General features: G+C 35.3%; 1 protein-coding gene across 1 annotated transcript in view; it reads right to left on the bottom strand.

Annotated features, from left to right (window-relative positions):
• Window positions 1–23,787, bottom strand: part of LOC132309043 (protein ADP-ribosyltransferase PARP3) — an 84,261-nt gene that overhangs the window by 46,434 nt on the left and 14,040 nt on the right. Inside the window, 6 exon segments of the mRNA XM_059807396.1 lie at window positions 8,997–9,070; window positions 9,157–9,214; window positions 9,320–9,433; window positions 9,568–9,763; window positions 10,917–11,182; window positions 11,184–11,228. Of these exon segments, the coding sequence (XP_059663379.1) occupies window positions 8,997–9,070; window positions 9,157–9,214; window positions 9,320–9,433; window positions 9,568–9,763; window positions 10,917–11,182; window positions 11,184–11,228 (753 nt within the window).

The raw sequence follows: 23,787 nt of genomic DNA on the forward strand, positions 1-23,787 counted from the left end.
TGCAAACCCACTTTCACCTCCTCCACCTTTTTCCCCACTCTCCTCTAACCCAAGCACCATCATCAACCTCCCACCCATCCCCACCATTTATCCCACGCACACAGGGCCTTTGGTTCTCCATTGTTGGGTAAGTGTCTAACCCTCTTTTTCTTTTAATTTTTGATCAATGGAGGATGGGATTGCTTGTGGGAAGGATTTGTGATTGTTTGGGAGTTGTGTATTGCATTTGCAAGGCCAAATTTTTGGATTTTCTCATCTCTAATCAACCTTTGGCCCTCTTCCTTTTTGTCTTGCACACCACGTGTTTGACGAATTGCCTAAGCCAACTTTATCTCTCTAAATGCACGGCTTTTGGCATTGTTTTGTTTTCCATTTTACACTTATGACTCATGTGTGCCAATTTGTATTTTGTATGGATTTTTACCTTGCAATCACATTCGTCTTAGTGTTTTCATTTCTGTTTCGATTTTTTTTCTTAAGAGACCTATGCTTTCACCTGTGTACATTAGTTCTGTCTTGATAGGTCTTCATGTCCAAGTTTGGGGGACGCCGTTGCGCACTCACATGGCTGAACATCTACGTCGTCGTCACTCCACTTGGTATTATTGTTCTTTTACCCTCTTTGCGCTTATTTTGATTTACTTGTCTTCTCACATTGAGGACAATGTGACATTCAAGTTTGGGGGTGCATTTATGTATTTTTGGTTTTACACTTTTGCTAAGCAATGATAATGGAATTTGAAACCTGTTGGAGATGAAAGCATATGTTTAAAACTTTGTGTATAGAAGCAGCTGATATTTTTGAAAATAAAGAAAATTTGAGTTGAAATGATCATGTAGATTCAAATTAGTCTGTATAAATGTCTCAATTAAATTCTCGCTGGATTTGACACTCTTTTAAACTTCACAATGCACAGATGCACATTGGAAACTTAACTGTGAGGCATGCAACTTGATTGACCTTGACCTTGCCCTAGTTAATCTGATTTGATGAACCTAATGGATGAATATCTTTGGCATGATTTAAGTTGTCTAAAAAAAAAAAAAAAAAAAAACTGAAAAGGAAAGAAAATAATGACCAGTTGACGTTCGTAGCCTTTCCAACTCGAGCTATTAAGCCCTAGGAGTGTCTCTACACTTAACACCCTAAAGCCATCTGGTTTGGGAGTTGTTGGCCTAACGCTTGCTACAAGGGTTGGTTAGAAAGCTTAAGGGACTTAAACATTGCACGGTCATTCAAAAAATAAACTGGTAATAAACATGGTTCGTTGGAGTTCGTAGCCTTTCCAACTCGAGCTATTAAGCCCTAGGAGTGTCTCTACACTTAACACCCTAAAGCCATCTGGTTTGGGAGTTGTTGGCCTAACGCTTGCTACAGGGGTTGGTTAGAAAGCTTAAGGGACTTCAGCATTGCACAACCATTCTATGTTTCGCTTATGAGTTACAATAAATTGTCAATAAGCAACAAAAGTTGTCTTGTAAATAAAATCATGCCTTAGGGACCTCATTTAAAGGGGAATTCAATGATTTGAAAACTTGTGCTTTGGAATTGGAAAAGAAAGTAAAAGCCGCATGTTGAGAATCCAATTCACTTTCACTGAAGCTAGAGTTGATTTCCATTCAAGAGATGATAATTGAGTTATTTATATAGACTTTGATGTTGATGCATGTATGTGGAAATGTATTTAGCCAATTTTTGTATCAATGCTTCATATATGCAAGGTAGTCTTCCCAATGACCCCATCTCCAGCTCTTTTTCTATTTCAAGTTATTTTTGAGCAATGTATATATCTTATTTTACCATGGATGATATTTTTGTAGTAGCAAGCCCATGGTTGTCTTTTCATTAAGTTTTTCATTGTAGTTTTGCTAAGGGACTAGCAAAATGTAAGTTTGGGGGTGTGATAAGCGCCGAATATTGTATATTCAAGCGCCCTAAATTGCATTAGTAAAGTCCGTTGTATGTTAATTTATGTAGATTATCTTCATTTCTATGTTTTTATGCATTTTCAGGTTCATTGGCCAAAATGGAACAAGAATAAGGCCTTGTGGAATCTTGAGCAACAAAAGGTGCCAATGCTGAATTCTGGCAGCAGTAGAACCTGGGCTTTGCTCACCATTTTGACCTTCCAAAATCGAGAACTGGACTTCCCTCATAACATAAAAGATTTAGAGCTCTGAATTAGCTTTCTAAATCTTCAAACGGTTTGTCATTCGGAGCTCGGAGCAGAGAGTTATGGCCTTGTTACCAGAGGTGCGCAGAACTGCCTGGCAGCAATGAAATTCTGCCTTGATCTTCATTTTCGACCAACCATCCTTGAGAATTGGATCTCCACTAAAACATGAAATATTTAGAGCTCTGAATTAGCTTTCTAAATCTTCAAACGGTTCATCATTCGGAGTTCGGAGCGCAAAGTTATGGCTGTTTAACCGAAGTAGGTCTGGGCGGAGCAAGGCAAGAATGGAGCATTCTGCTCCAATTTCGAGTGCTCGAGCCCTTATTTCGAGTGCTCGAACTTAGGGCAGAATTGCATCCGGAAATGGCCCATTTTCAGCCACTTGCATCTTGGGTTCCTCAATTCTAATTTCCCTCTTTAATGGTTGGTTGGAGATGTTGGTTGGTGGGGGTTTCTAGAGCCTTATCTCTAGAAGATAAGAGAGGGAAGCCACACAATATGATTGAGATTCATTTTACAAGATTAGAGGAGAGAGAAGAGAGCAAGAAGGGTGTGTTCTTGAAGCCAAAGGAAGGGAGCTCGAAAATGGCTTATTCTTCCAAGCTTCCTTCTTCCATTTTTGTATCCATGGATAACTAAACCTCCATCTAGGGAGGTGATGAAGCTCTCTCTTGTAAGCATGCTTTAATTTCATCTAATTTGGGGAATGATTCATGTACATGGTAGTTTCATGATTTAGAGCACTTACACTTGTTGTAATGGATTTCAATGCCTATAAATGATCATGTTGAGTTCATTATCTTGTCTTATATTTTATCCTCTCATGATTATATAACTTGCATCTTCATAGTGAGAATGGAAATGAAATTGTGAAATGGGTTTAAAGGCATGTTGTATGAGAAATTTGTTAATCCATAGCTTAAGACTTCCTTTTGATGGATTAATCTTGTATCTTGACTTCATGTGCTATTACCATAGTGATTGAGGGGTTTGATGGTCCCTAGCTTAGTGAGCATGTTATGGCTACACCCTAATCTAGGTAGTTCTAGCATGTGGCTCTTTGAGGGATTATACTTAAATCTTGATCCTATGATTTTCTTAAGGATAATGTAGCAATCTAGTATTACTACATATCATTGCCATGTAGTGAAATTGTTTCCCAAGTTAATAGAAATTTAGTATGTTTATAGGATTGGTGGTGAATTCACTTCCCTAGACCTCCTTTTCTAGACTTCTTCTTCTTAAATTCCTTGCATTTATTTCTTTAAGCACATTTCAATTCTAGTGACTAAGTGACAAACCAACAAAACTCTATATACCCCCTCATCATTCTAAAAGTAATCTAGACTCTTAGGTTGCCATAGACTAGCGCAGTCCCAGTGGTTCGACTTACCCGACCAATAGCCCTATTTTACAATGATTCGTGCTATTGCGAAGGTTGATGTATAATTGACCAACCGATCATTGACTATGGTGTCGGGTATCATGAGTGATGTGTTTTTTCATGTCGAGTTAACGTCACTTTTGAATGAGCGGTTGGTAATGGAAGCTTATTGTTTCCGGGGGATTGGAGTTGTGTAGTTATTTTGGGAAGGATGATCATAGAGGTGTTGGAACTCGAGGTTCTTGTATTGAAGAGTAATTCAGGAGACAGCTGAGTGTTGAGCATTTTGGGTTTTATGCTCATATTTTTGTTTTGAGGATTTGTCGGCATGGCATTGCCGTATGGATGTTCTTTTCAAGTGGTGAATAGTGGTCATTGTGGGAAGTACTAAGAGTGGTGCTCATTTTATTGTTGTGATGGTGTTATCTTAAGGATATTGAAAGAAGAATCACTTGGTAATGGTTAGATGGTCTGATGGGATGATAGGTCTGAACCGTTGTCTTAAATGAATAGTAGTGAAGGTGCTATGGTGTGATGATTTGTGTTGAGGAGTAGAACGGTTTAAGGTGTGATTTGAATGTGACGTAGAGATTGTGAGTTGTTGGTTGTATGTTGTCAAGTAGGTGATGGGATTGTTCGCCAATTGAGGCAATTGTGATCAGCTTAGTCTTTAGAGCCAGTGAGAGTGGTGTTGCCAAGTAGGCATCATTTTTCTTTTAAAGAGTCAGTGGGTTGTTGTGACAAAGGTCACGGGTTTAGTGTGCACAGTGTTTGAGGCAGTGCTGCCTCCAAAGGGTAGAGGTAGAACGGGTGATCATGTGCCATTGTATTTTATAGAGTTTTACATTGGAAGATTATTTGGTAGAGGAACGTAGTGTCCAACGTACAATGATTGGTCCTAGTGTTAGTACGTGTGGGCGTTCGTGCCCTTATCTGATTGGTTTCGGTTAGCATAGTGTTGCGGAGAAGTGTGTGTGAGGGTTCTGTAATTATTGTGTAGGACGCCCATTAGTGGCGAGGTCGCTTAGGTTGATGTTCGTGGTCTCGTATGTGTTTCTAGTTGGTTTTTTTCCTTGAGCGTAGGAAACTCATTCCATCTCAGATGAGATTGGGTGTCCATGGTTGAACGATTGGTGAATAGCGTGTGATAGGGTGTCGAGTGCATTTGGGTTCGAGTTGTCAGTCTTTGTGAGAGTAGAGTTTGTTATCTTTTCCGTTATTCTAATCATGGCAAGGACGTCGTTTGTCGTGAGTCTTGTTCTCCGTTTAGGAGTTATGCGCGTCTGTGGGTGGATGGACCTATATGAGGTTTGTTATGTTGTTAAAGTTCACCGATAAGGTTTGGTTGTATAGGTCGACTCACTTCCACGGGGGGAGGTGGAGTCTTGGGTTTTGTAGTGCTTGTTCTGAGAATGGTTTTGACTAGTGGAATGAGAGGCATGGGTTGCCAAATAGGGATTTTGTTTTCTGTGTATGATACTATCGGTGATGGCTAAAGATGTGTCGTGAACGGCAATTGAGGATGATTAGGTGATGTGATGTGAGTCATGTGTTCGGGTGTTTTTATTGATGTCTGAATTAAGCAGTATCTTGAGGACAAGTGTTGGTATCGTTTGAGTGTTAAACAGCTAGAGAGAGAGAATGTGTGGTTTCACTGAGGAATAATAAGAGTGATTGACTTTAGTTTTGAGGTTTCAGGTATAAGACAGGTGTATTATGTGTTCTAAAAAGATAAGAATTGAATCAAATAATGCTGTGAAGTCGTTTATCTGGTGTGGGTGTTATGAGGAAATTAGAGACTTTTTGTACGGGTTGATGATTGTGACGTTTGGTGTTGTGTTGCTTTTTAGCTTGTTATGATTATGTGATTAAGGCATGGTTGGGATTCTGAGAATAGGTATATGACTATATGGTTGTTGAGGTTACGTAGAGGGATGGATTGTTGGTGAGTGGATCTCATTGTTATTTTGCGGACTGTGTGGGTTTGTGTTTAAGGTTTAAACCTGAGGACAGGAACGATGTCTATGCTGAGATTGGAACGATGATGAGAATGGCCTGGCCAACCATTTCTCCTGAGTCAGTTTATCTTTAGCACGATGTCGGGTCAAAGGTCCACAATTATTTTAGTTTGTCAGAAATAGTGAGAGCACGGAATTACGGATTGTGTCAGTGTGATAGTGTAAATTCAGGTGGTTTGTTTCGGTGACAAGGTGTGTTATGTGAGACCAAGTGTCCAATCCGTTTGATTACTAAGGATTTTGTTTCGAGGATTTGTGTCAAAGGTACAAGATAGTGCGCTTTACTAATTGGGTGACAAATGTTTATGTAGTCGTTAGGAGAATTATTGTTTAGTCATCTTGAGGTCGATAAGTATAGTGATTGTCATATAGTGCAATTAGTAATTATTGGTATGGTTATGTGGTGGTGTAGTTACGTACTAGATAGCAAGTGTTTGGTCTGTCAGGGACGTGTAAATTTGAGTTTGAGATTGATTGAGAAATAGACGGGATTTCTTGTTTGGGGTTTAGTGTGTCCCTTAGAGGATGAGTTGGGTTGGACGTGGTCATGTCCGGTGGTCTGGCGACTATTCATTTCTCGGGCTTTGGAACCTTTCGTGACTGTGTAGAGTAGATTGAAGTCCGTTTTGAGCCAGGCATAAGGTTTAGTTGGTTTTGTGTTGTGATGAGGTGAGATATAGGTACCCACATCGGGTTTTGGTGGCAGTGGCATGTGATTGCCTGGTCACATCCGGTATCTAAGGCAATAATGTTGGTGGGTATGAGTCTTAGGGTTTTGTGAGGTTTCTCGGGGAGGTGTCTGGCTGTGAGCCTTCTTCTTTAAGAAGGGTAGATTTCGAGGATGAAATCTCTTTAAGGAGGGTAGATTGTGATGTTTCCAATTTTCGCCATTTTTTTTTATATTTTATTTTTCTTATTCTTTTGGATTTTTATCGCTACAAGGGCAATTTCGTCTTTTTACATTTTTTGTACCAGACACTGTGGGGTGTACCGGGTGTGTCGGTGAGCTGGTTAGGACATTTCATTGAGTTCCGGACTCTTTGAAATTGAAATGTAAGGGTGATTATTTCTGCATTTTTCTGCTTTTTGGGCCGGACGATCCCGTGTGGGACCCGCTACCAGGATTGTTGTATACGGGTATTTTGATTGGGTCCATTTGCATCATATTTATTTTTAATTATTGTGTTTAAAGTGATTGTAAATTAAATGTATATTTATGAGTGTATAGGGTGAGAATTAAAAAAGAAAAGAAAAAGGGAAAATAAATTAAAAAAAATAGGTGGGACCCACCATTATCTCTCAAAAAGGATTAGAGACCACATTTTAGTCTCATTTTCTCAATTCTCTCTCTCCCTCCCGAAACCTTCTCTCTCACCCTCTCAAAGTTTCTTTTTCTTTTTCTTTTTGCTTTTAAACTTCAAGCTTAGGTTTCTCCTTCAATACTTGGTGTTTTTTAGTGCCATTTGCGGCAAATTGAAGCCCACAACGAGATCTTCGAGTTGATCGGAGCCAATCTTCATTTGGCAACCATTTGGGGAATCTCTAATCCTAGGGTTTGAGGTGAAAATTGGGGCTTTTGGCTTAAATTGAGGTAAGGGTCTCTAATTCGTTTTTTTCTTGTTCCTTTGTGAGTCAATTTCTGTTAATTGTTATTAGTATGATTAATTGACGTTATTAGCATAATTAATTGATGTTAATTACCATAAAATGATTTTATGGTGGTATATAAAGTTCATGATTATGTGTAAATATTGATTTGTATGAAAACCATGTCTAAGTATTGATTTCCTATATTTATTGTGTTGTTAAATTGCTAGAAGTGATGTATGCAAACATGTATGATCATCCTTGAAATTATGATAAAGAATATTTTATTGTATTATATGAAAATCTTGTATTTGTTGATTTACTTGGAAAGTATGCATAATGTGTTAATTTTCTATGCCTATGATGCTTAATAATTTTTTAAAAATTTTATATGGAAGCATGTTAATTGTGTGATAATAATTCTCTCCATTTTCATAGTATTAAAAAGACATGTGATATGCATACAAACATTGGGCATGAAAGAAAAGGGAAAGTATTTTGAAATGAAATTAAAAAGGGGATTTTGGGGAGAAATTTGAGAAAATGATTTTGAGAAAACCCGGTCGCCGCGGAGTCACCAAAGGGCTGGTGTGTTAATATAGCCTAGAGGGAATTAGGAAGATTGCCCTACCGTGGTTGAGCAATCTAGGCCCCAAATGATGCTGCGGAAGTACCAAAGGTCAGGGATAGTAGCCAATCCTTCTCTCGTGTCGCTGCGGAGTCACCAAAGGGCGGGTTATATTAACAGTTTGTGAAATGATGGAAGTTTTCTGAAAAATAGAGAGTGACATGCATGACATTGCATTCATGGCACTGTATTTTTTTGTTTTGGATTTGAAAATGTGTATTGTATTTTTTCCCGGCTTTGTATGACCCCGTTCCCTATTATCCTATTCATTGTTTGGATTCACGGGGCTACAAGAGGTGAGTCTTAGGCACTACCTACTGAGCAATTTGCTCACCCCATTACATTTAACATTTTTCAGGACACGGATGGCAAGTGGCGGACGACGCTCCTCCACAGGGTTCAATGGGTTAGTAGACCGTTTTGACATACTTTGTAACTATAATCTTATTTTATTATCATTATTAATTTATTTATTTATTATTACTTTTTTTTTTATAAACCCGAAATGACACACATACTATGTATTGATGTAGGAAAGAATGGTGTTGTTCCTAGTTGACTTTGGGTTCGGTTAAGAACCCGGCTAACGGTTCGGACCTATGAGTTCGAGTCGTTACACTAGTTTTGAAGAATCAGGTTTCCTGAATATGAACATGCGCGCATTCCTCTACTTAATTATATCTCACCCACCTTTTTTATTTGACAAACAATTACTACCACTGGGGCAAAATAAACATCCCTTTGAATATTCCAACATTCTGAGCTTGATGCATCTATCCGTTAATTATAAGATTAACCAATAGAAACAAAATTTACATTGTAAGTATTACAATTTATAGACAATTTTCTGTAACTCTCTACAATACTTTTTGACTTTCCAATTTCATAGGTACATTCATAATGCATATATTTCATTTTTTTTTATGAATATATAAAGAGCATTATATATGTATATTTTCTTCAAGAATGTCATTTTGGCGACCGTCCATCAAACATTCAAACCCCCTGTTCACCTATCTAGTTTATTTGAGACGTTAGCAATGTCTGGATTGTCTATATCCTGTATATGTGTCCATATGCATGGTTCAGCCATAGGGGTTTGTACGGTAGGATGTGCAAGTACAAATAAATCCTCGTGCACATATTTATTCCAGATTTCACACACACACACACACACACACGGACTATTGGCTTTCTAGTACTAACATTGCGTCTGCAATCTTGTTTGAGCCACCACGTTCTCGCTCCGCAGGAGATACAACTACGCAAGTTGCACCTGCATCGATCATCAAACCCAAGCTTATAAAATCAGTTAACTAAAATACAAAAACCTCTTCAACTTTAATCAACCTAAGGAATTACCAATTGCTGAATTTGCAACTTTTCCGCCATGTTTCTCAATTTTGGACTTCCAATCTTGCTGCATAGAACATCAGATGAATATAAATTAAACAAGGCTCGAAAATTAATGAATGTCATTCCAGCATGACTGAAACTGTTTGATGGTAACAAAACCGTGTCATACATGTGTTCTTGAAAGGCGACCCGATAGAACAATTGTCATTCCTGCAAATGGTTTGTAGGGGGGGCATAAGCCCCTTTGTGGGCGATGCTTCAGTTCTTCGTGGCTCTTTAGCAACTACACGAAAGCCCGTAAAAAAATGACAATAATGTTAATTAATACAGATACCAGCAAAAGGTTTTAATGTTTACAAATATATAAAATTCATACGGTTCAATTGTACAGGACACAAAATGAACAGAGAATATTACATCGAAAACAGCAGATTTTGGAACGGAATCGGGTAGTTTGACCCTTTCATTTTTACTTGGAGGATCCCTCATGGAGAAGATGCAAGTAGACCACTCACTCTATGCTCCTTTGCATGAATACCTAGTGCCATCACAATCCAAAGTGCCACCGCAAACCGGACAGTTGTCTAGCGGCCCATACAACAGCATGTCCAGACTGTAAAAGCATAATATTCAATGTGCATTGTAAATCATGAAGCCCATGCAATCATGTATTAAAAAATAAATAAAAAGGAAATGTAGTCCCTAAATTTTTAGGTCATTGTTCCCAAAAAAAAAAATGCACAATTGCATGGTGCTCAAAGTATATATGTGCATTCAAGTTTTAAATGTACTATAAGTTAACAGAAACAAATCAAAATGGGGGAGCACACTTTTTTCCGATGCTCATGAACTTCACTGCTTCAAATATAGAACTTTAAATGGTGAATTCCACCACTTTGGTGAAATTCTCCACTCAAGTAGTGAAATTTACCGCAGAGTATCCCGAGAAAAGTAGTACCGTGCAGTGATTTTCAAACCACCCAAACATCTTTAAGATGCTAGACATGCATGATATATTTACATACAAGTACTTGCTTATATTTGTTTTTTTTTTCCATATATTTGTTTTTCTTGACACAATGATTATTAATACTATCTTTGCTCAGTAGCAGTTCAGTTTACACCAATAGTCCCCCAATTATCTATCAAATGTATCTGATCTAATGTATGTTCTCTGTGCTTTCATTCTCTTTGATAGTTGCACCAATGGTCGTGTATTGCCTTTATGGTTGCAGTACCATAGATGGCTATATAAATTAACTCAAACATGGGATCTATGACTAATGTACACACATCAATAATTTTATATTTTTATTTTTTTCTTGAGATACATATCACAAATATTTAAAATATATGAATCCCTTTTTAATCTGTCACACTACAAATTTTATGGATTGAAAAAATACTTTCACACACTAGAATATCGTGAAATTTCATTTGAGTTCTAACGTGTATCCTCATCCTGAGTGAACACCGGGGACCCTAACCCTCCCAATGGACCCAAGTTGTAGCGGTTCAAGATTACGGGCCACTTAAACTCAAAGTACATAGATCAAATGGTGAACACTTCAAAATCATGTAAAAAAAACTGATATATTTGCTGCACAGTGATTTTCATGTCAAAATGCCCATATGTTGAAACAGCAAGCAAGACATACATGATCATACATTTTAATTAATGCAAGTACTTGGTTATACATGATAGGGCTATGCAACTAATTAAGCTAGCCACTCTCGTCTCAATTAATATAGTGGGATTAACTTACCATCTACGGACAACAGCAGCATCGGATCCAGAACTATCCTGTCGGTTGGCTTCCAGAATCTGGCGCATCTGTTGGATTGAGAGGAGTTCTCTTGCAGCTTTACAGAACTTATCGAACTCCGGATCAGCAATGTCAGTTGATGATTTTCCATCACAACCATGACTACCATTGTCGCTTTCGGCCTTTGATTTCTTGGGCGACTGCCCGGCTAATTCATGTACCTTGCTCTCAGCTGCCTTCTGCTTCCTTGTCACCATTCTTTCCTCATCCCTCATCAGCAGATGAGTGAGCATGTGACCTTGTTTCATGAACCTCCACATTTTACAGTACCAACACACTAGGGACCGAAATTCTGTCCGGCGCAACAGGACATATGCCCTAGCCCGTGAATAAATTAGAAAAGTAAAAATATATGAGGTAAAAAATTAAAAAGAAAAACTTTTGTATACACACATATATATATATATATATATATATATATATATATATATATATGTTGGGATTTGTATGCCCTAACATAGCGAATTCCTATTTAGATTTAAGAAACATATGTTCCTGACAATCTAAAATATTTATGATTTATATAATTGGTGAATTTAATATATTATGTTTCGATAGTGTCCACTTGATTATAAGACATATTTATATATGTATGCGATGGCGATCAATACATGAATATAAATAGTAATCATAAATTGTTCATAGTCGGTAATTATGGATGGACTCATAATTAATTAAGACTTGAACTGGATCCGCGCTAGGTTGAGATATATTGCGAGACCCGTCGTATGCAATTGCTCCCTATCACTGTAATGGTATTTTACTCTTAAGCATGAGAGAAGTATAGACTCTTTTATTAATTAGTAATTATTTTGATTTGTTCGGCGAAATCTTCGGAATCCTTAGACCGGCACTTTGGGTAATTATGTAATTAATAGTTAGAGGGTAATATTCTCAATATTTGTATTAATGCTACTTGTATTTATTTTGTTTTGATTATGGTTGATTACAAATTAAATTCGAAGGCCTTCGTATGTTTTTAAACAAAATGATTTATTATATATTTATTTATTCAAATTATTATTTTTGTCAAACAAATGTTTTATTGTAATTGAGCCAGAAATAATCAAAGGTACCAAAATAAATATATTAATTAAGTAGTCGGATTGATGGCTTTATTTATCCTATAATTAATTATGCATAGAGGGGTCAAAGTGCAACATTGACTTAGAGGTTATTTATTATTTAATTGGAGTTCAATTAATTTCTTTTACTGGTGTAGAAATTAATTTATAAATTAATTGAATTGGGTCCATGGACCGAGCCAATTATTAATTCATTGTTACCAATAAAATAATAAGCCCAAAAGATTCTTACTCATAGCCCAACTTGATATTGAATCCTATTAGATTTGAGACATGAGAATTAGAGATTGAGAAGGATTTATTGTTTCATTTTCCTTATCTTTATGTTACCTATATATATAGATGGTCTATGTATATTTTAGGGGAGATTTTTGGTAGAAGGAAAAATGAATATATATTTTATTTCTTTAGAAAATTAGGGTTCAGGTTCTTATCTAATTTAGGCTACCACAAGCCTAGTTTTCTAAGGTCATTCATGAAGGCTTATGAGTGATTTCTAAAAGTAAAACTATTACCAAAAAGATGGAGATCAATAGAGATGGCATCTAGCAAAGGGATCTACAATAAGTGAGAACATTCACTTTAGAGGAGAGATCTAAGGTTTACTTAAACCTTTGATGTAAGTATTCAATTTATTAATTGAATGATACATCATATTTTATTTTTATATAAAACTTGTCTCTATGTGATGAATCAACATCTGTGAATGAAAATCACTCGAAAAGTTTTTAAAACTACCACGTTTCCCAATAGTGGTATCAGAGCATGGTTTGATTCATTACTAGAGATCATGATTTTATGAAAATCATCATTCATGGATCCAAAATTATATTCATATATATTTTTATTGATATATGTTGATATATATTGATACATGATGATATATATATAATTGTGAATAAATGATGATGTATGGTTCCTCGATGATACGGATATATATTTATACTTAACTTGATGTCAAGGTTGTAGCTAAGTTAGTGGGAGTATTACATCTAAAATTAAAGAGTATGAGGATATTAGTATTAGAGAACTATCTTTATTCGCAGATATTAGACGCAATCTAATTCTTGTTTCACTTTTAGTTCATAAAAGCTGTATTGTTATTTTATAAAATTGGTTTTATAAAATTGAATAGATGTGCGATTACTTTTAGTGCATTGAAAGATGGTTGATATACTATAACCACAAGCTCTTAATATTTGCAGGATGTAAAAACTAATGTTGCATCTTCTAGATTGAATGTTAAGAGAAAATTTGTTATTCCTGACTCATTGTATTTTTAGTGTCTATTTTTGGGTTGTAATCAGTCAAAATGAGATTCAAAGATTGGTCAAAGAAGGTTTATAACCTAGTGAGGCAGGGGAGCCTAAACCAAACTTGTGAATCCTGTTTTGAAGGATAGATAACCCTAAGGGTTTAATCAGCCAATGAAATAGACATAAAGAACAATTGGGGTCGATACACACTGACACGTGTGGTCTTATGAACATCCAAGCAAGATTACTCATGTTTTGGATAAATTTATCTGATGCAACACAAGTCTTAAACTTTTGGTATATTCTGAAAGTGTCAAGGCTGATGTGGAGCACATATTAGATAAACTTATCAAAACACTTCGATCTGATCGTGGATATGAGTATTTTTTAGGATAGTGCAAAGACTATATGGTTAATGAGGGTGTTGTGTACCAGTTTTTCGCAATTGACGCTCAATGAATTGAGGTGTCAAAAAGGAATAATAGAATTCTGCTTAACATGGTTAGATCTTTGATCAGGTATGCTACATTATCTATTTCATTTTAGAGTTTAGCCTTAATAATATTGATGCACATTATGAATTGCATTTCATCTTAGTCTGTCTCAGGGATATCTTTTGAGCTGTGTTTTTGACTAAATCTTAGTTTGAATCATATGCACATATGGGGTAGTCTTGCACATGTGCGCTTGATATGGACAAGTAAGTTGGAAGCAGATCATATGCATGATAGATTTGATAGCTACTCTAAAGGCACTAGGATGGATTATTTTATGATCTCAATGGTAAAAGTTGATTGTTTACACTCACTGTTTATCTATAGGAGGATTATATTATGAATCACATACCTAGTAGCATAATGTTAGAGAATATGGTACGAGTACCAAATGTACCACATATGAACACACTTATTATAGAGATTAAGAATTATATATGAATTCCCTATTGATGCGTCAGCATCATCTAGTACACAACATCGGTACATTGTTGTAGTGGGAGGATTATCATCCAATCTGACAGAATCAAGTTTTTAGGTGAGACTTTTACGGACATCGTTGTTAAACATAAGTTAGACCCGGCTACAGGGAAGCGTGAACCGATATGGATATAGATCGTTTTGGCAAGTTGCTATGAAATCAGAGTTGGAATCTAAGTATTCTAATAAAATCTAGGATCTTGTAGAACTTTCTAATAGGGTGATACCTATGGAAGACAAGTTAATCTACAAAAGGATACCAGAAGATTTCTTAGTGAATAAATCATGAGTGTACAAGAGAATGTCATTATTTTTCTAACTCTCTATATATTGATGACATCCTATTCATTTAGAATATTATGGAAAGTTTTGTCATCAGTAAAAAGGTAGTTGTTCAATTATTTTGAAATGAAGGATTTTCAAGATGTAAGCTATATTCCTAAGATCAAGCTTTTGCAAGATCAGGTTAAAAGAAAAATAAGCTTATCTTAATAATCCTATATTGATAAAGTTTTGACCAGATTTGGTATGCAAAACTCAAAGAATGAGTTCTTGCGTTATTGCTATGGATTGCTCTCTCTAGTAAATAGTTTCCAAGACTAGCAGAGGAGATTGAGCAAATGAGACTGGAACTATATGCTTTGGCATATGGGAGTCTCATATATGCTATGGTCTATACCAAAAAGGACATCCACTACATGGTAGGGATAGTCAGTAGATATCAGTCTGAACTCAGACTTGATAACTGGTCTATTGTGAAAAATATCATAAAGTACCTTATGAGTACCAATGATCTCATACTCATTTATAGATGTGAAGATATGGTTCCAGTCAAGTTTATTGATTGATTTTAAATCAGATGTAGATACTATGAGGTTCATGACTTAGTGTATGTTCACTTAATGGAAGGGAAATCAGTTGGTAGATTATTAAGTAGATTTCAACTGCTGACTCAAACCTAAAAGTGGAGTACGTTGTAGCCTGAAAGGCAGCAAAGGAAGCCTTTTGGTTTGATCTCACTGATTTAGAGGTTGTAGAGAATACTAGCCTACCCATCAAGCTATATTGCGACAATAGTGCAGAAGTAGTCCAAACCAATGACCCAAGGTTCCATAGAGGAACAAGGTACATATAACGACTTGAATCCGTGGATCCGGACCTTTTCCTGGGTCCTTACTCGAACTCGAGGTCATCAACGTCAAACCTAACATTTTAAATGTCAAAACATGGTCTTAAAGGTCAACACTAGGCTCTTACAAGGTATCTAAATGAATCCCAAGGGTCAAGAGTGGATTACAAAGGGAGAAGGAACAAAGAAGGCCAAACAGGTACACTTCGGTCGACCGAAGTGGAGTTTCGGTCGGCCGAAATAGACCTCTAAGAAGCGGTCGACCAATATTCTGCTTCGGTCAACCGAAGCTGAGATGCAGAGAGCAAGAGGTTGGTTCAGTTGACCGAACCCTATTTCGGTCGACCAAAACAGGAGATCCCAAAAGCTGCAAGAGAATCGGTCGACCGATGCACCATTTCGGTCGACCGAAATGGCTCTGCCGAGCCTCAAACCTGCTACTGAGAAGCTGCACTTGTGGGACTGAAGAGAAAACTGAAATGGGGCTTTGCAATGGTTCATACTCGAACTAAATCATTAAAATGAGACATTCTACTATCATGAACATGAGTACTATCATACAATCATCTTACAAGATCATTTATTACAATTATATGACATTAAACATAATGCTTACATTAGTTCCATTTACATCAAACAAAAGCTAAGTGTCATACTTGAGCTACAAGGCCATGAATAATAACATTTGTTACATTTCCAAAACAATAGACATACAAAAGAATGGCCTAAGTACAAAATAGTAAAATGGTCTTCTAACAACTTTCAAGCTTGCGGTGGATTATCATCCGCCAATTCCTTTCCATGACCTGAAAAATGATAAGTATAGTGGGGTGAGCAAAAGCTCAGTAAGTGGCACTTAAGACACGCTTCTTGTGTCCCCGTGAATCCAACCAAAGAATAGAACAATAGGATTCGGGGTCATGTTAAGTTAGATATACACATCATAATAACAAATTCAATATAACCAATGCAATGCAATGAATGCAATGCATGCCAATGTCACTCCCCATTTCCTTCCAAAACCATCACTTTCAAACGGTTAATATAACCCGCCCTTTGGTGACCCTGCAGTGACATAAGAGAAGGATTGGTTAGTGTCCCTGACCCTTGGTACCCCCGCGGTGTCATTTTGGGCCCAGCTAGCTCAACTACGTTAGGGCAATCTCCCTATTTCCTTCTAGGCTATATTAACCTTCCGGCCCTTTGGTACCCCCGCAGCGACCGGGTTTTCATAAAACCAATTAATCAAAAACTGTTTCCCAAAATCCCCCTTTTTATCAATTAAAAACAATTCCCTTCATGCAAGCCCAATGTTATGCATATGAGTCTCATGCTTTCATTTCAACAATACTAAGAGATTTCTCACAACACAATTAAACATGTTCTCATACATTATTTATAGCATGTTAACAACATAGTAGACTTAGGAACTCACATACAAGCATGCTCATCATACAACTTAAATTAATGCACATCCTCATACATTCATGCATGTTCAATCAAGTCAAAATAACTATAATGACTACAATTAAGCATGCTAGTACACAAATCAAGCAAATTAACTCACTAAAGCGCAAGACTTTGTGGATTAAGGACCCCTACCTCTAAATTGAGCAAAACCCTTGAAATGGGTCTCCAAATTCAAAGTCCTTAAGGAGGCCCAAAGCTGAAATTGGTGGTACTCATGCGTAGAGCTCGTTGTGCTCTCCGTTTTGCCTCAAACAGTACTAAAAAATTCCAAGTATTGAAGATGGAATCTTGATTCAAAGTTTGTTGCAAAATAAAAAGAAAATGAAGAAGAAAATGAGGAGGAAAGAAAAACCAACGGGGAGAGAGAAAATGAGAAGCAAGAGTGCTCTCTAGACCACTAAATGGTTAGTGGTGGGGCCCACAAATTTTCTTTTCTTTTCTCTTTTTCTTTATTTGCAATTCTACACTACATAATACACCACCACACAATTACTACATAGCTCACATAATTTAAAATGTATTAAATGCAAATGGACCCAACCAGAATTCCGTACGCAAAACGTGAAAAGACAAAAATACCCTTGCATCAACAAAATTCTAGAAAAAATGAAAAATGCTGAAAATTGGAAACATCACAGTACACTGAGAGGAAGTATCATGTCCTATATGATATTGTCCAGCAATAAAATGTACTCGTGGCTAGAACATTGCATTGGAACACAACTTTGTTGATCCATTAACAAAGGTGTTATTGGTCTATAGTTTTGATCGTCGCCTGGATAACATGGGAGTTAGATACAATTCGAATTGGCTATGAGGGCAAGTGGGAGCTGTTGGGATTTGTATGCCCTGGCATAGCGAATTCCTATTTGGATTTAAGAAACATATGTTCTTGACAATCTAAAATATTTATGATTTACATAATTGGTGAATTTAATGTATTATGTTTCAATAGTATCCACTTGATTACAAAAGAGATTTATATATGTATGTGATGGCGATCAATACATGAATATAAATAGTAATCATAAATTGTTTATAGTCGGTAATTATAAATGGACTCATAATTAATTAAGACTTGAACTGGATCCGCGCTAGGTTGAGATATATTGCGAGAGCCGTCGTATGCAATTGCTCCCTATCACTGTCATGTCATTTGACTCTTAAGCATGAGAGAAGTATAAACTCTTTTATTAATTAGTAATTACTTTGATTTATTCGGTGGAATCTTCGGAATCCTTAGATCTGTACTTTGGGTAATTATGTAATTAATAGTTAGAGGGTTATATTCTCAATATTTGCATCAATGCTACTCGTATTTATTTTGTATTGATGATGGTTGATCACAAATTAAATTCGAAGGCCTTCGTGTGTTTTTAGACAAAATGACGTATTATATATATATTTATTTAAATTATTATTTTTGTCAAACAAATATTTTATTGTAATCGAGCCAGAAATAATCAAAGGTACCAAAATAAATATATTAATTAAGTAGTTGGATTGATGGCTTTATTTATCTGATAATTAATTATGCATAGAAGGGTCAAAGTGGAGTAGAAATTAATTTATGAATTAATTGAATTGGGTCCATGGACCAGGCCAATTATTAATTCATTGTAACCAATAAAATAATAAGCCTAAGGATTCTCACTCATAGCCCAACTTGATATTGGAATCCTATTAGATTTGAGATATGAGAATTAGAGATTGAGAAGGATTTATTGTTTCCTTTTCCTTAACTTTATGTTGCCTATATATATAGATGGTCTATGTATATTTTAGGGGAGATTTTTGGTAGAAGGAAAAAGGATTATATATTTTCTCTAATTAGAAAATTAGGATTAATGTTCTCATCTAATGGAGGCTCCCACAAGCCTAATTTTCTAAGGTCATTCATGGAGGCTTATGGGTGATTCCTAAAGGTAAAACTAATACCAAGAAGATGGAGATTCATGGAGTTGGCATCTAGCAAAGGGATTTACAATAAGTTAGAACATTCATTTTAGAAGAGAGATTTAAGGTTTACTCAAACCTTTGATGTAAGTATTCAATTTATTAATTGAATGATACATCATATTTTATTTTTGCATAAAAGTCTCTATGTGATGAATCAAGATATGTGAATGAAAAGCCCTCGAAAAGTTTTTAAAACTAGCACGTTTCCCAACAATATACGGGACCAAATCAAAACTAGACTAACTTCTTGCTTTTTTTTTCTCTCTCTCTACAATCTCTCTCTACACAAACATTTTCCTAACCTACAACTTCTTATATATCACAACATTTATAGAACAGATGGTATGTTCTAGAACAGATGGTATGCCCGCAACTTCTTGTATGTGCTAAATGCAACATACCATCTGCATCTACAACATACCATCTTGTATCCCAACTTTCATCTTACCAATATCCTACTTATTGTACAAATTGTATATCACAACATTTTCCTACCTTATATCCCAACTTTCCCTTTATCAACATCCTAACTTTTTCCTTACCAACATCACACTATTCATCTCTTTATCTTATTTGGGATGTACGTTAGAAAATTATTGGGATACTAGTAAAGAGAAAGTTGGGATTTATATTAAGAAAATGTTGTGATGCAAGATCAATGTCCCAACATTTTTCTAACATGTATCCGAACTAAGATAAAGAGATTGTTGGGATGTTGCTAAGGAAAAGGTTGGGATGTTGTTAAAAAGAACGTTAGGATGCATAGTGAATATTGGTACAAACTCATATATATATCCATACGTGTTTATGTATATATATGTGTGTGTGTGTGTATGTATAAAAGGTTTTGTCATGCTCAGATAAAGTTATCAAATTTCAGAACCGTGGAGATTATCTTCCCACCATTCAATTGCAAAACCATAGTTATCTAGCTATCCAATTTGAGAACCATGGAGATCTTCTTCCCACTAATCAATAGCAAAACCAGAGATATAATACTAACAATAAATTATTCAAACACATATACCCTGAATCAATCGACACCAAACCAGATATTTTGATAAGATAATGTTAAGAATTTAGGGTTTTGAGAAGGAAGGGAAAAAAAAAAAAAAGAAAAAAAAAAAGGCATCGTCTGCTAAAATTCGGTATTTTGTATAAAGTACTGTATTTGCAGTATGCAGTAACAAATTTTAACCCATCCCCACTTATGCGACGTGGAGCGTACTAGGACCATACATCACTCACCGACTAGGATATATGTCCTGTTGCGCAGGAGAGGATTTTTATCCACACACTAGTCTTAGTATGTATCTCACACAAATCATACATTTTTAATTCCAAATATGCAAATAAATAAATAAAATCAATGCAGAAAACTAATAAATTAAGCACTTGAAAAGTATCACATTGTTCAACCAAAAGTTACCTTACCAAAAAAATTTGAAATAGTACTAATTCTAAGGAAATTAACAAAATTGTCAATGAGATTGAGAGCGCCCTAACATAAGATAGGTTGAACCAGATGACTTAACATATATTTGAAAAGTTAGAACTGGATTTCCAGATTATAAAATTACAGAAAACAAAAATATTCTGAAATTATATACATATATATATATATATATATTAGATTTATACCTAATTTAAAGTAAGAGCTATAATACCAAAGTGAAATAATATATATACATTTAGGCAATTTTTCAAACAATTAAACAGCACACAAATATACTAAAAGGAATAGGAACCAAACATATTTTTGAAAAGTTAGAACTGGATTTTCAAATTATAAAACTACAAAAAACGAAAATATTTTAAAATTATATAGATATATATTAGCTTTATATCTAATTTAAAGTAAGAGCTATAATACCAAAGTGAAATAATATATATACATTTAGTCAAATTTTCAAGCACTTAAAACAGCACACAAATATACTAAAAGAAACAGGAACCACCAGGCTGTGAAAACACACACAGGAATCATACTAAGCTAAAGAATCCACAATTTCAAGTGATATCCCTCCACTCAGCTAAGTTTTTTTAATCCCCCACATATATATGTGTGTGTGTGTATATGTATATATAAGTAAACCTCGCACAGACCAAAGTCAGTTACCAACTGTTGCCACAATGGGACATTGAGAGGTAAAAGGGATGAGATGCAGGGGTGGCTCAATGTTATTTGAGGCCTTAGGCCAAAAAAATAAAATGGTCTTTTAATTAAATCTACCCATATATTTATGTCAGTATTATGCTAATTATTTATTTTGTGATTTTTAAACCTATAACTAAATTTTTTCCAAACTCTAATTCCTTTGTTAATTAATTGGCCATGTGCTTTCTAATAGTCACATCTAACAATATAAATAAAAATTATAAACAAAACATATAATTTTATGATAACAAAAATTAATAAAACTATAAACTAATTTAAGTTATAGAATAATAGAAACTGATTTCGAATAATTTGGTATAATACTCCAATAAATTCTTCAATTGAATATAAGTGTATTCAAAATCTTATTACAGAGTGAGATTGTAAATTGTAATAGTGGAGAAGATGAAAAAAAAAAAAATTATAGTGAGAGAGGAGAAAAAATATATAAGGAGTAACAAAAAAAAAAAAAGTTAATAAGAGTCTTAGAAAAATATATAAAGTTTCACCAATTTTCACTTAAATATATATTTAATATTTAGTGTGTGTATATATGCTAATGTAATGAGGGTGAGAGAGAGCAAAAAAAAAAAAATTTATAATAATACAAGGATAGAAATATTTTGGGCACACTTTGTAATTGTTGAGGTTTAATAATATAAGAAAATAAAATATTTAGGTAAGTTATAATATATAAAGAAAAAAATTTTGGGGGCCCCTAAAAAAAATTATAAAGAATACAAATCTTTTAGGTCAACTGTCAAATTTCTCTATACATGTGATGATTCCAATTTTTTGCATTTTTCATTTTTTCAAAAAATGTATCGTTGTAAGGGCATTTTCGTCTTTTGTCGTTTTGCGTACTGGACACTACAGAGTGTGCCGGTTGTGTCCGAGAGTTGTTTGGGGCATTTCATTGAGTACGGGACACTTTGAAATGTAAGGGTGATCATTTTGGCATTTTTCTATTTTTCGGACCGGACGGTCCCGTGTGGGACCCGCTTCTGGAATTGTTGTACCCGAGGATCTTAGTTGGATCCATTTGCATCATATTTATTTTATTTAATGTGTTTTAAGTGTTTATGAATTAAATGTGCATATATGTATGTGTGTGGTGTAAAATGGAAATGAAAATAAAAGAAAAAGAAAATAACTTTTAGGTGGGAGCCACCATTATCAAATTTAAGGCAAGGAGACCACTTTTGGTCCCATATTTCTCTCACTCTCCCGCAGCTCTCTCTTTCCCTCTTAGTCTTCACTTTTTTCTTTTTTCTTTTTTTTTTACAAGTTTCAATCCTAGATTTCTCCCTCATTTCTTGGAGTTTTTAAAAGCCATTTGCGGCAAATTAAAGCTCACGACGAGATCTACGAGTTGATCGGAGTCAATCCCAATTTGACCATCATTTGAGGGATCTCTAAATCCTAGGGTTTGAGGAAAATTTGGGAATTTTCTTAATTTGAGGTAGGGGTCTCTAATTCATGTTTTTCTTGTTCCCTTGTGAATTATTCCTTAATATTTGTTGTAAAGCATGTTTAATTTAAGTTAATTGACTTAAGAATGATGTAAATGTTGTACATAAAGTCTATGATCATATGTGTTAATTGAATTATATGAAAAATATGCCTATGTGTTAATTTCCATGCCTAAGTGTGTGTGTGTGTGCGCTTTTTCTTTCTTTTCTTTTTTTTTTTTTTTTTTTTTAATCTTCCTAGAGATGGATATGTGGAAGCATGTTAAATTATGTGGTAGAAATATTTAATTTGAGTTAATTGCTTTAGAAATGATATTAATGTTGTAGATGAAAAATACGATTATGTGTAGTACTTAAATTATATGGAAAGCATGCCTAAATATTAATTTTCATGCCCGTGGTGTTTATTATTTTGCTAGAAATTTGTTATGTGAAAGCATGTTAAATTGTGTAGTAGAAATTCATTTATTTTCATAGTAATGTCAAAGTATGTGACATGCATTCATAACATTGGGCATGGAAAAAGGGCAAAATGATTTGAAGTGAATGAAAAAGTGTGATACCCCTCGGATCCGAGACACGGGTTGATCAGACTCAAGCCCAAACCTGAGGGAATATCAAACAATTAAAGTATTTTAAAACGAACACAGAATATAAAAATGAAATAAGAAATACAATAAAGCTGAAAGGAATATCAAATATAAAATCCTCCAAACGATAATGAATTATGTTAATCTAATTCTCCAAAATCTCCAAGAGTACAACTTGGGAATCCATCTAGTGGACCCCTAAATAAAAATCCCAACTGAACTGAATAATAGAAAAATAAAACTAAACTAGAACTTCGAGAGAAGTCCTACGTAAGCGGATGAATAAGAGGCTGTCCTCGACAAGCACGTTCAAGCTCTAATGCTGGAACCGTCCTGTACCTGAAAAGAATAAAAGAGTGGGTCAGGCCCATGAACAAGTTCTAATCTACTACAATCCATACAAAGATACACTCAAGATACCTCACAATAGCTATCTAGTCCATAAGTATATATATATTCACACTAAGGGACATTCACTCGAGTACAGTAGGGGTCTTAACCTGAATAGATGGCAACATGCGAAAACGTACCCAAAGGTGGGCTTGAGTACCTAGACCTAACAGGGTACACTTCAACCTACCATAACCAGCTACGTATCCATTGCATATACGCACCCTAACTAACAAGCCTAAGACTCAAGCTCATCTCGTGGTTCCATAACCATATATCTAAAGTCCGTCCAAAACCAGAGTATGTCATTCAATTGTTCATTGACTTG

Source organism: Cornus florida, unplaced genomic scaffold (assembly GCF_030987335.1).
Source record: "Cornus florida cultivar Cherokee Brave unplaced genomic scaffold, ASM3098733v1 CherokeeBrave_3.0.0_Hap2_Chr05, whole genome shotgun sequence".
In the NCBI taxonomy this organism is placed as follows: domain Eukaryota; kingdom Viridiplantae; phylum Streptophyta; class Magnoliopsida; order Cornales; family Cornaceae; genus Cornus; species Cornus florida.